Source organism: Apteryx mantelli, chromosome 5, assembly GCF_036417845.1.
Source record: "Apteryx mantelli isolate bAptMan1 chromosome 5, bAptMan1.hap1, whole genome shotgun sequence".
In the NCBI taxonomy this organism is placed as follows: Eukaryota; Metazoa; Chordata; class Aves; order Apterygiformes; family Apterygidae; genus Apteryx; species Apteryx mantelli.
In genome coordinates this window covers 14,948,378-14,961,499 of record NC_089982.1, presented here as the reverse complement: position 1 = coordinate 14,961,499, position 13,122 = coordinate 14,948,378, and the positions used below count along the sequence as shown (strand labels likewise).

General features: G+C 44.9%; 1 protein-coding gene across 1 annotated transcript in view; it reads right to left on the bottom strand.

The window, feature by feature from the left end:
- The window catches only part of PDLIM5 (PDZ and LIM domain 5), a 122,830-nt gene extending 111,056 nt beyond the window's left edge, over positions 1-11,774 (bottom strand). The window contains exons 1-2 of the mRNA XM_067297536.1: positions 11,723-11,774; positions 9,479-9,614 (exon numbers count right to left, since the gene is read on the bottom strand). Coding sequence (XP_067153637.1) covers positions 9,479-9,574 — 96 coding nt within the window. The 5' untranslated portion in view covers positions 9,575-9,614; positions 11,723-11,774. The remainder of the gene's footprint in view (positions 1-9,478; positions 9,615-11,722) is intronic.
- Between the last annotated feature and the right edge of the window lie 1,348 nt (positions 11,775-13,122).

Sequence of the window (13,122 nt, the reverse complement as noted above, 5' to 3'; positions counted from 1 at the left end):
CTTTATTATAGGCAGAGCTGACAGCAATTGCTAGAGATAATATTTTCTAATACTTTCTACTATGAGATACTGTTTACTCTTGCTTTTACTGAATTTGATCGTTTAAGAGGAAGCTTTTAGGGCAAGAATCTAAATCAGAATGAAACAGAGATAGCAATCTCCATAATAAAGAAGATAACGGAAATCTAAGGGGAATTTTCTGGCCTATGCTGAAAGAAAAAAAACAGTCGCTTTTAAGGAATGCACACTGCCTTCATGTTTTGAGCGGGGACTTAAAATTTGATACATCTACAAAGCTCGATAGGGAAGAAAGGTAGGCAGAATTGTTGCCAAGGTGTCACAGATTGTGATTAATTTCACTCCGACTTTTCTGGATTATAGAACAGCAAAAACTACTGTTGTCCCTGTTAGGTAAAAATGAGGGACGGAGAGCAGGTTTCTCACTGAGCTCTATGTCTATTGACTACCTTCATGCTACAACTCCTGAGCATACTCCATTGGTGCAGCACTTGCTCAACGGCTTTGGGGGTACGCACCACGCTACGGTCTCCGGTTTATAACACACTGTTTCTTCCCCGCTACCTCGCTGCGTGGGTCAGCGTACAGGAGAGACTGGGTGGTGGCACCACCCTGGGGTTTCAAATGGACAGAGGACAAAAAGCTATTGTCTGTGGGACCCCATCCCGTCAGCCAACCGTGTTGAAAGATGAGCGATTAATGAAGCAGAGAAATGGAAAAAAAAGAGGACGTGGATATCCCTGTGCGGTATTAAGTCATTTAAATCAGACTTTTTACAGTCTGGCCAGTAAGCATGCTCTCCATTCCCCAGCTTGAACCCCGAGGGCCTAATTTGCAGAAGGGGTTAGCGACCCCTGGCCCATGCAGCTGGCGGGTGCTCAGCTGGCAGGCAGGCTGCCATCTACCCCTCCTCACAGCTGGACCAAACCTAAGAGCATCCAAGTTTTCTTCATTCCTTCCTCTTCCTTTTCTCCAAGCTTCGTTTCCCATATGCATCTAGTTTTAAGTCAATCATTAGAGAGGCTGCTCTTTGGTACAAACATGGCTTTTTACCTTTTTATAAATAGCAGTAAAGATGAGACTGAAGTCCCACAACACAGTATCACTGGCATGACTATGCCCCTGAAGAAAACCCTTTCAAGAAGAGTTCCTGGAAGCAAATGTAATTATAAAACCAATTTATCGACCAGCTTGTCTCAGAGCACCATCATAGTCCTAATCTGGACTGGTATAGCACATGGTCACCTACCAACATATTTACAGCATAGCTTCTCTGCATTTAAACCAGGCCAGCAGAGTTTGGGACACTCAACCACTTCCCCTGTTTCCACTGTTTTGAGCACACAAGAGACAGCTTTCTTTCATACTTTCCCTCATATTGATAGCATATGAAATCTATTCTTAAAAAGACAAAACAAATGAAAAAAAAAGCCAACAATGTTATCTCCTGGCTCCATACCAAAAAACAAACAAACAAATCCTTCAACGCCTCATCTCTTCTCACAATGCCCTTTGATAGCCATCAGCCAATGAATTATGAGAAAAACAGTTACACTAAAAATAGCAGCTTGAAATGGCGAGGAAGTTGACAGAATTTGTCAGGTCTCCAAGGTCAGATATTCACAAAGAAAACAAGTCTAATTTTTTGCCCTTACTGTTCAATCAGCAGTCCTGCTTTTTGGCCTCTGCAAAGACTGCCAGTCCTGCATCTGCTCTTAACACTTAATCAGCATTTATTTTTTCCACTACCTCTATCTTTGAGAAGAGGACACTGCAAACAAATGTCTTCATTTTTCCATAGTGAAATATTTAGCTTGCATTCCTCATAATGTCACTAAATTGTTACTTGCAAAGGAAAAAAAATGACCAAAGCATTCTTCAAAGTAAAAAGAACATGTTCACACATCATGTCAGATGTCCCTTAGGTACAAGCTCATCGGTTCCTTTTTTTTCTTGATATGGCCAGCTCCACTTCTGCAGAAGTGACGCCAGTAGAAGATCTATTTTAAATAAATAAGCCTCCTACTGATCTGAGGAGTTGTCCAACAAGTAAGGTTATTAACAGACAAGATACAGACATGTTTCTCCTGCCTCTTCTCCCCCCTACCCTCCTGACCCCACTTCAGTGAAGCTCTGCCTTGCTTTAAACTGCACAGCAGAACAGGCTACAGCACAAGAGAAGGAAAACAAGCTGTCTGGGAAAACATGGTCCTCTTGCAAATTTTCAACACAAAGAGGTTAAACAGCGGTGGAATATGAGGCAATCGGCAATTTATGGCTGTACAAACTGATCTCCCTTTCCATCTGCGACTGTGCAAACCCTGAAGGCTGCCCTGTGCTCTCAGGATGCTGGAAAACTCATCCCTATGAAACCATCTGTCTAGCAAGGAGCTTTATTATTGCCCATAGCTCCACCCGGTGTCCCCCCTGCCAAATCCTCTGCCCCTTCAGGACTTGGTGCAGAGAGGACACGGGCTCCTGAAGCACAAACAAGGCACAAACCTGGGCCCTACCAGCTCATTTCTTGTTCTCAGTAATTTTCTCAGTAAACAATGTCTTGTCAACAGAATTAAGCAGAACGGAAGAACACTTCTTGCTTTATCTGGAGGTTAGTGCAGCTCATTTTATTAGTACTGATAGCTCCTGTTGAGACATTGATAGACTTTTCCCCTTAGGAGCAGCATCAGCAGGTAACTGCTGTGATCTCTGCAATTTCTCCAACCTTGTGCCTGGAAGAATCACAGGTCAGAAACGCATCCTGCTTTTAGGTAAATGCAAAACTCATTTCTATGGACAGGAGAAACTGGAGAGGCTAACTTTCTGGAATTTCACCTTTTTTTTTTTTTATAATTAAATGAAGAGAGAAACTTTTGAACATATGGGGGGGAGGGGAGGAGGAACCCTCACAATAACCTACATCTTTCTTGTATCTCAAAGTGAACCCATGTATGTAGATACTGTTTTTAGTTCTTATCGAGTTATTTCTCATTCTCATTGAATTGTTAGTTCTTCCTATTCTGTTGCCAGACTTAAGTATTATTCCAGCTTTCATTGTTGCTAAGAAAAGTTTTAAAACCAAATAAAGAGAGACAAGACAAATATAGAGAACTGAAGCAGGATGAAGTTTTTAAAATGTTCATATTTTATCTCATCATTTTGGAGATGGTCTCAATTTTTATACACTTCAAATCTGCCCTATTTTACTATTTTAAATCATTTCCCCAGCAGCAATAAAATTATCCCCCAAGAGAAATTCCCAAACCCATTACCAAGGCACTACTCACTACTTTATGCCCTCTAATAAAAATACCTTGTCAAGGTCCACAAGCTTCACAAACACATACAAGTCTAGACATTTACCTTTCAGGCAATTTTGATAGCTTCCAACCGGTAAAAAAAAAATCCCTTTCTACTTTATGCCCTGTTCACAAACTTCTCTCACAGTTCATGAAAAATAACTTTTATGAGCAAATACTCTTCATGAACCGTAAGAGAAGCAAACTGACTCTTTATTCCCAACTCAGTCTACCTCCTAGCTTGACATGCCTTCAAGGAGCAGTAACGTTTTCCTCTACCTGTTGTTATTTCAATGGACATGTAAAAAATGCAAGTTACAGTAATGGAAGACATCTGCACTTGTATTTTATGCAAACCATCACAACTCGGTAGCAACAGCTCTGCCAGCAGCTGCCAGTTAGGGCTTAGTTAGTAGCTCGCAGGAGCTTCCAGGATGAAGCATAAAGTTACCAACACAATTATCACTGGCCAAGCCAGCAGTTGTCCTAATGTTTCTCTCCTGCTTCACATGCCTGCTTGAAAGACTATTTCCCCAATTCCCACTGCAATATTTTATACATGTACAAAACTTGATTTTCCTGGGAATAATATATGCAGCTTAATAAAACAATTCACACGAAAGGGAAAGAGACCAGCACTAATCTAGTCAATAGAAGCTGACATGCCCTAGGTCTATTCAAAGCATCATTTTACTTTATTCTTTTTTCATTTAATATTATTTTCACAGATATTAGTGACTTCAAAATAGCTTGTTTGCAAATATTAAGAGGGCCAAAGTCTAAACGCCTGGTTAAAAAAAACACCGTTTAAAGAAAAAAAAGACCCAACCATACATGCTCCATGCACGTGAACAACTTTACTAGATAACCATATATGTACCTGGGCAGGAAGAAAGGAAAACGGGAGAGCAGAGGGAGACAACTCCCCCGAAAACAATCTGCTGACACCAGCATGAAGAATCTCAGTGTGCTCACGTGGGACATACGCTGGGCAGCTGATGTGCCCACAAATTCATTCCCTAGTTTATCCCCAGGTGGGCTGCTTGTCCACCTACGTCCTGGGCTTACAAATTCATTATCACCTTCTTACTCTCGTTTCTAACACCACGAGTCTCGCATCAACTATGTGCTTGCAACCACAATAGAACAAAAACCCTTGAAACACAAGAAATCATGAAATCTGAAGAACTGCAAAAAGATAGGGCTATCTCTAGCACTTTTTGAAAAGGCAGAAAGGCCAACGAAGCAGGAAGATGATGCAGAAAAACACTGAAGAAAGTTGCAGGTAGAAAAATAGAGCTGTCAGTCAAGTCAAGCATTTCAAGACGACAGCATTTCACCAAATTCTTACAGTAGAAGAAAGCCAAACAGATGTTCTGAAAGATGTGCTACAGCCGCCACCCAAGACTGAACAAAAAAGTCAACTTTAAATACAGGAAAGCATCCTATGCATTTGCATTAGGTGGGAGGGGGTATACTGCACATAGATGACTACATTACCATTCAAACTATAATTTCACTTCAGCATTTCCCCGTTTCCGATGGTAAATGCCACCATGAAACAGCGATGAGCAATGTTTAGAGACTTCTTTTCACAGCAAGAATTCAGTCCCTATTTTGATATGCTAAAAATATTTCAAGTTTACATCTAGGACAAACACCTAAACCTCTCTCAGGTCATCATAACATAATGAATACATCACCAGCACCAAGCACTATTCATTTTTTTTCTGCAGAGTGCAGCAGTTTTGCGAATGCTAACGTTGCAGTGATGCTTATTGAGTTTATTCTGGTTATATTAGCTAAGCACTGAGAAATAACAACTCCCACAACGTAACGTAATATAACATTAATGTAAAGTCTAAAGAAGAAATGAAGACTGTTGTAAAAGACACACTGTTGCACATCAACAACATGTTCTACATTATGTCGTTAACCCCCAAATTCTGTAAATATAATACTTAAGATGCCTGAGAGCCACTCTAGGAATCCTACCTAGTGGTACCTTTGGATTACATTATCTCCAAAACTGCACTTGCTATTTTGATCCAGTGGAAGAAACAAACCCTTCTGCAAAAGAATCCAGAGGCAAAAATCCAATCAGCATCAGCCAGTGTTATTCCCAAACTGAACACATCACAAACATTAGTAAGATTTATCCAAGGTCACGGACCTGCATGAACATCAGCAATAGCAGATCCTTTATTATTGGTGTTCATGACTAAAAATAAAATCATTCAGCTTCAAATATTTTCATCCAGAATGACTTTTTTGACAAAGCTGGCATTTAGCAGAACTTCCTGCAACTTGGAAACAAATACATTTTTTATGTAAATAACTGAGGTATAATGAAGATCTGTGGTGCAACTCTAACGGTGTAGCTAACACCCAAAGCGTTGGGACTGGTCCTCCAGTCCCACGAGGCTACCAGAGGCTGGTATCTGAAGCTTGAGATGGAGGCGCCTATTAAGTGTCTGCGTATTTAGCGGTCTATGCTGATTCAGAAGTGATCAATTCATCCGCATGGGGACAATCTCATTATGGCAGCCATCAGTTCACATAGCTACATATATTACAGACAGATGGACATTCAGTAAGCTTTTTCTTCCACAGGAAAAAAAAAAAGTTTGAATCTTAATCGTTTCCTGTAACAGCTGTTTAACAGCTACCAGCACATAATGAACTCCACTTCTTGGTAATTTGTTTTTATTTGCTCTAGGCTTCTGGTTTCTCCGTTTTGCATCACAAAATGGGTGTAAAAGAAACAACTGTCTTTATTCCTTCAGTCAATGTAAAATGCCCTGAGGAAGAAGAGACAATGTCTGTGCGTAACCGAAGTCTCCATACCTCGGCTCCAGTGACTTCCACCTTCTTCATCGCAGGCTAACCGGCCAGGTTTCGCAACCTCTCCTCATACCAGCGCCACTATAGATTTAAATACCCATGGTAAATACCCTTACTGTACAGCTACGTGTGGTGACTTGAGTCACTTTAGCAGTCTGCCGTTACTGAAAGGTGGAGATCTACCATCGCGGTCCACCCTTAGTGCCTGGCTGAGGAGCCAAGATCACATTTCTTGCCTTCGGGGCAGCTTCCTCCTCACCGAGACACCTCCCTCACGTCAGCAGCGGTACCCCTCCTCTACACCCTGTCCCAGCTTCCGCCCTACCGCTCCCCACGCGTCATCTTCTGGGTGCCGAATTTCTGACCTGCCCAACATCGCTCCGTAGGTCTTAAGGAGGTTCCTCCACCAGTTCACAGAAGGAAGGGTTAATTCCTTCAGCCCACCTGGCTGAAGTCTAGCTGCACACAAATATACATAACTACAAGCGTCGCGCACGTTTTTTGCCGTCCTGATTTACGCCACTAATTGTAAAGACATAATCCAAACATTACCTATATTTACATAAGAGATGTGTGCAGTTATATTTAGGTATAAAGAATATTCAGTAATTTTAAAGCACAATAGCTACACTAAGTGACCCATTTAACCCTACTGCTGGTTATAACGTTACACCTACAGTCTACAATATACTGCTGTACAAAGTCAAACATTACAAATACTGCTGCATCAATTTTACCTAGAACACCTTAACACTGATTAAGAGCTTCAGCTGAAGAACACAAAATTGACTCGGCTGAAGAAGACAAAGTCGACAAGCTCTGCCTCACGGAAGCAACAACGTACACTGCATTCTAAACAAAACGGCATGAATGTTGACAACAACAACAAAAAAACTTTCTCCAAGTTATCATACAAGGTCTTAATTTGTTCAGACTACTAGTAAACAGGATTAGCTTTTCAGATAAATGATCTTAGAAACCACTTTATTTTCTGCACTTCATAAACTTTTAACTTAATTTCAAGGAGTCGAAACTAGACTAAAGCAGGAAATGAGCCCTCAGCAAAGCAGCCGGATCCATCCCCAGCATCTAGAGCACAAAAAAAAAAAAAAAAAAAAATTCCTCCTTTGCCAAAGAACATAATTCTGCTGCCTCATTACTGTTGTGCTAGAATAATTTAATTAGCAGCCTTCGGATACAGGAAGGCATTCGTGCCTCATCAGGAAAAGAAGGGGCGGGGGTGAACGGGACACGCTGTTCTCGCATACCAGGAACACGGCACCGAATTCTTCCAGCCATCGGACCAACGCGGGACTGGCATACCAGAACTAAGTACTTTTTTGATCCAAAGGCAGGGGGAAAAAAAAAAAAGCACCAGGCAGTTAAGTTCAAATAAAAAGAAACAGTTCAGCAGAAGAACCGTGCTGAGGTATAACATGTGAATTAGATATTGAGTTTCCCCCCGCCCCCCTTATAAATTAGGGTCCTAAAACCACGGCGGTCCCCGTCTTTCACTATGTTCTGCTCTTGAAGGCACCGACATCTGTCATTAGGGAATCCCATAACCGAGGCTTTTATATGCAGCTATTTAGGCTATTTCCTTTAGGCTATTCCATACAACAGCACACATAGCAGACATGATTCATGGGATAAAGTAGCAGTCTAGGCTAATTGCAACATGTGGCTTTAATGTTTCCTCTTTAGAGCCTCTTAGATATAAAATCTGCTTACAAAGTGGCTGCGCTCTCACTCCCCAGGACAGCAAAAAAGCACTACTGTTTCCTAAAATTCACCGTTTACTATGTTTTACCACCTACAGCACTGAATTTTTCATGGCTACCATGCACAAGTGCCCTCGAGCTGGCAGCAGCCTCTAATTTTGTAAATCCTCCTTATCGTGATAGCACTTTCATCATCAAATCTCAAGCGCACTATTCGCACCCCCAGTTCAAATTCCTTACTGGTGTAGGAGTAACCAGCTACTGAGTGAGAAATTGAATTAAAGCCTAGCTTGAAAATCCCCAGAACTTGGGAATAAACGGCATCTCACCCACTTTTTTCGGTTCACCTATCAGCTATGTGCATTTTATCTGTACTCAGGCATTTCCACAGCTCTCCGTTCTACCTCAGCCCAATTCTGCAGAGCCAAATGGGGTTGATTTCACCAGCATAAGCCACAGGTGAATAGGATCAGCTAAGTCTAAATGAACAGGCAGAGTCTGAACCGCCAGTTGAAATTAGCTAAAAATACTGCCATGACGCATGCACCCAAATAGCATCCTGCTCCCTCTCCCAGGGCAGTATCAATTCTGTAGTCCCAACAGGTGTAAAAAATAATTCATCTTTGTCACTAAACTACATGGATATGTAGGAGGGGGAGGAGAAGCTGCTAACAGAGAAGGTGACGTGTACATAAATACTTCCACAGCACAAATCAAATTTAAAGGTGCTAGGCTACAGGGCCATCCAAAGCCAATTCCCTCGCTCAGGGACTTCCAGTGCTCCCATATATTCAACAGCGCAAAATTTGTCCATATATGAGGTATGCAAAGCGCTTCCGACATCTGAGGAAGGCTTTGAAACTCGGCCCGCAAACAAAAAAATAAATCTTCACTGAAAAGGCAGGCTGCAAGCTGGACACTGGCTACATGGTGCCCGGGTACAAAGATCACATTTGTTTCGACTTAGTTCCTCAAATCCTCCAGCTATCAGTTAAGAGCACATACTCTATAAAACGCTCCTTTGAACATCAGTTAAAAAGACATACTCTATAAAAGGCTCGTGAGAAAGTGGCGTGCTCGCTCAGGAACACACTGGCGAAGCACTGTTTACAACCGCTGCCATTTAAATGCCTTTTTATTGTAAACAGTGGGATTTGCAAGAGCAGACCCCAGAAGATCCTCAAACCGTTAAGAGCTGCTGAATAAACAACGGGAACACGAGCGATTTCGCCTGCTGCTTCCCGGCGGGGCTGCACAGCCCCAGACGGCCCCTGCGCTGCCAGCCTCCCACCTCCGCGCGAGAGCAGGGAGGGGAATTCAAGGGTGGGTTTTGCTCGTTTGTTGCGTAAATAAAACGCAGATAAAACACAACCGTTTCAGATGAACGCGTCCATCCTAAGGCAATTTTGCTGGAGCCTGCAGGCATTAAAGGTGATGTATTTTCTCAGCTTCTTCTGCCACAGGCCTCCACGCCAAGGGGCGAGCGGAGCCTCAGCAGCAGCAATTAATCGCTTGACAGCAACACTCGCGTCTGAAAGCTGCAGGTTAAGCGTGGCGTAACAGATACCCCCACGCCAGCAAAAAGGCAAAGGCGCTTACCCGAGAGATGGAGAGCGGCATGTTGAAATCCTTGCCGCCTTGCAGCCTGAAGCCCCACGGAGCCGGGCCGACCAGAGACACGCTGTAGCTGCTCATGGCGTGTAACGCTCAAGGACCAACTCCAAAGAACCGGTGCCTATGGAAGAGCGTGAGAGTTTTAATTTCAAGACGGTAGAAACCAAAGGCACTGCCCCTACCGTTTCTAAAGCCTTCTTTCTTCTTCTGTGTTGCTCTCCGTAGTACAAAAACAGTCAAAAACCAAGATCAGGTCTGTCACTATTTGTGCTTTTATTCTCATTTATTATTTTCCTCTATGGCTTAGGAAGAAACAAGCAACTAGGGAACTGGAAACACGGATCTATGACTTTTTGAATTTCTGGTGCTGAAACACTCAGATTTCATGAGAGGCACAGGCATGTTTGACAGTTACTTCTGACTAACAAAATACTGTGGGGGCAGAAGAAAACTTAAAGTTCATCTTAAAAAAGTATCCACATTGAGACAAGCATGAATTGATAGTATCCCTTAAATCCAGGTATGGAAAAGATTAACACTGGCACACTCATTCCTAACAAAATGAATATCACATGCTGCCATGTCATCAGCTGAAAACTTGTTTCTAAACACATTATGTTTTGACAGTTTCAAAATTATGTCAAAGTATCACAACTCTGAAGTTAATCAGAGGAAAATAAACTAAGTGCCTGTGAGTTTTTTTTTTTTTACAGCATCATTTCATACTGGTAGAACAACGCTACAGACAAAACAGAAATTAAAACCAACCCTGAAGTGAAAGCTGTAAACTAAATTCAAACTAAATTCATGGCAACATATTAACGTTGGGGAAAAAAAAAAAACAAGCAAAACCCAAGCATCCCTCTTGCCCTCCCCACACATGCATGCAACAAATTACCTTTAAAAGGCAACCTCTGCACTTAATTGCTGTTCAGCGTCAAAGATAAGGGCTTCAGTTTCACCTCAGATAAGTAACATTACAATGACATCTTAGGTAGTGGATACCTTCTATTTTTATATAGTTGAAGCAAGGCAAAGAACGCACTAGCGTGCGCTGGTGTAAGACTACACCAGGGCACAGGGAGATGCCATACTTTTATATTGACATTTAAGGTGGAACTTCAGTCCAACAGAAGTGCGTGTGCTGCAAATACCACTGAGCACTGCAAAGCTCAATTTTACCTATTCCTACACGGGGGCGGGGGGGGGGGGGGGGAAATGTTGATTTTTTTGAGGCAGCGCATTTTGCAAACACCACCGGTTCTTGGGCTGTACGTACAGCGGGGTTGCTCCGAAACCCCCACCAGAGGCAGGGGCACATTTAAAGGCACTTATTGAGAAAGCCATCCATGACACACATTTCTGGATCCACCTCACAGAAAGAGGTCTGCTGTTCAGACTTGTTTCTAAGCTGAACGGCAAACTTAACAGCCTTATTCCAACTAATAGCCATTCAAGTAAGTAAAACAGGGCTGCTAGCATCAGGCAGAATAGCAAGATATATTTCAGGAACCAGAATTTAAAGCTGTTAAGAGAATGTGCTTCAGTACCTGGGCAGTTCCCGACCTGTTGCCCCTTTATGTCAGCGTCTACGAAAGGGGCAATTCTGGCCCCCGATACCGCCTCCACGCACCCTTAAAAGCCTCATCAGCGACCAAAGGGGAAAACGGGCACTTCTGATGCTTCTTTTCTGCCTTCTCACCCCCACGGAAGGAAAAGTCTCCATAAAGTCCCGGCTAGGACTCGTTAAAGCGAGAACTACAACTAATTTAATTGTTCTGCGCACTGAACACCAAATTCCTTATAAAAAGAGGGATTTAATTAGTTACAGATTTTTTTTCCCCCGTAGGAAAACAGCAGCTCTTTCCATTCCCCGCCAAGCGAAACCCACCCAAGAGAAGCAACCCGCGTCCCTCGCGCACACGCAGACCGCAGGTAAAATCCCTCCGCCTGCGCCAACCGCGTGAAACTACAGCACTCGCGCAGGCTGAACGCGCAATTTAAGCTGCACCAGAGCAAATGCCTAAGCGCGGGTATCGCCAGCCGCGGAAGCCCCGCAGGCGCCCCGGGTGCCCCTCACCGCAGCGTCGGGCCGGGACACCCCCCACCACCACCACCCCCGCGGAAAATAAGCATAAACCCGAAAATAAATAATAATAATAAATAATAAAAATGAATAAGTCGGGAGAAGCGCAGGGGGCTGGCGGCCCCGGCGCGGCGGGCACTCACCCCGCGGCGGCGCGGAGCGGTGCGCGGAGCGGCGAGGAGACCCGCGGCGCGTCTGCGGGGCGGCGGCGCGGCGCGGCCGCTCTTGGGCACTTCCGCCTCGCGCCGCCCCGCCCCGCCCCGGCCCCGGCCCCGGCCCCGGCCCCGGCCCCGGGCGGAGCGGAGCGGAGCGGAGCGGAGCGGAGCGGGCGCGCCCCGCGGAGCCGCCCGCGCTGCCCCCGCCGCTGCAAGCGCCCCGGCCGGCACCATTTGCCTTCCTTCCCTGTTTTCTTTTTATTTTTTCTTAATTAGACAGGGAAGTGCACACTCACCTTTTTTCTTTCTTTTTCTTTCTTTCCCCCCCCCCTCCAGAAAAGCGCACCTGCAAAATGCAAGACAGGAGGGGAGAGGAAGGGGTGCAAGGGCTCTCCATGCGTCGCTGCTGCTCCCGTGTCGGCTGCTGTGCTGGGCAGGGGTGCAAGGCCCCCCTCCGGCTACTAGCCAGGAACTTTGGGCCCACACTTGCATTGGGGGGGGGGTGTACACCCCGGTGCACAATACAACAATGCACCCCAGTGCACAATACACAAATACACACCACTGCACAATCCACCTCGGTGCACCATACACTCCGGTGCACAACACACCGATACACCCAACTGTACAACACACTGCGGTGCACAACACACCGATACACCCAGGTGTACAATACACCCCGGTGCACAACACACCAGTACACCCAGCTGCACAATACGCTGCAGTGCACAACACACCGATACACCCCGGTGCGCAACACACCCCGTCCTGTCTCTGCAACTGCGGCAGCTGCAGAGGCGAGCTTGTAGCAGAGCCGGGACCTGTCTTAAAAGGACCGACAAGGATGCAACATCAAAGTGGCAACACCAGCAAGGCAGAAGAATCATTTAAGCCGAAAGACAACGTTGGCACAAGACCAAATAGGTGTAAAGTGGCCGTGAATAAATTCAGCTTAGATATTCGCAGGGGCCGGGCAGCTAGCAGGAAAGAGAGGCTTCTGGCACAGAAGGAGTGAGCACAAGGAATCAAACCGGTTGGAAGGTGAAGCTCGATCAGATAGTGGACAGGGTTCCTCGAGATGTTTGCCCGCGAGCAGAGCAGTTTTTCATCGCGGAGGCTATCAGCCTGGCCATGCCACAGTCCGAGGCCGGACCAGCTCGCTGGGAGGGCACGCTGCGGCGCTGAACAGACCGCCGGCACCGCCGACGCCTCTCGGGAGGGAGGAACAGCGTGAAGATGAAGTGATACCGTTTCAGTTTCGTGTTCAGCTACTTTTTACAGCTAGGCGAGGCTCGAGGTTCCTCTTATATTGCAAACACGTTAAAAGTGATCACAAGAAAAGGTGCCTGTGAAAGAAACAGGCACCGGATTAAATAGTCATGGCAAGG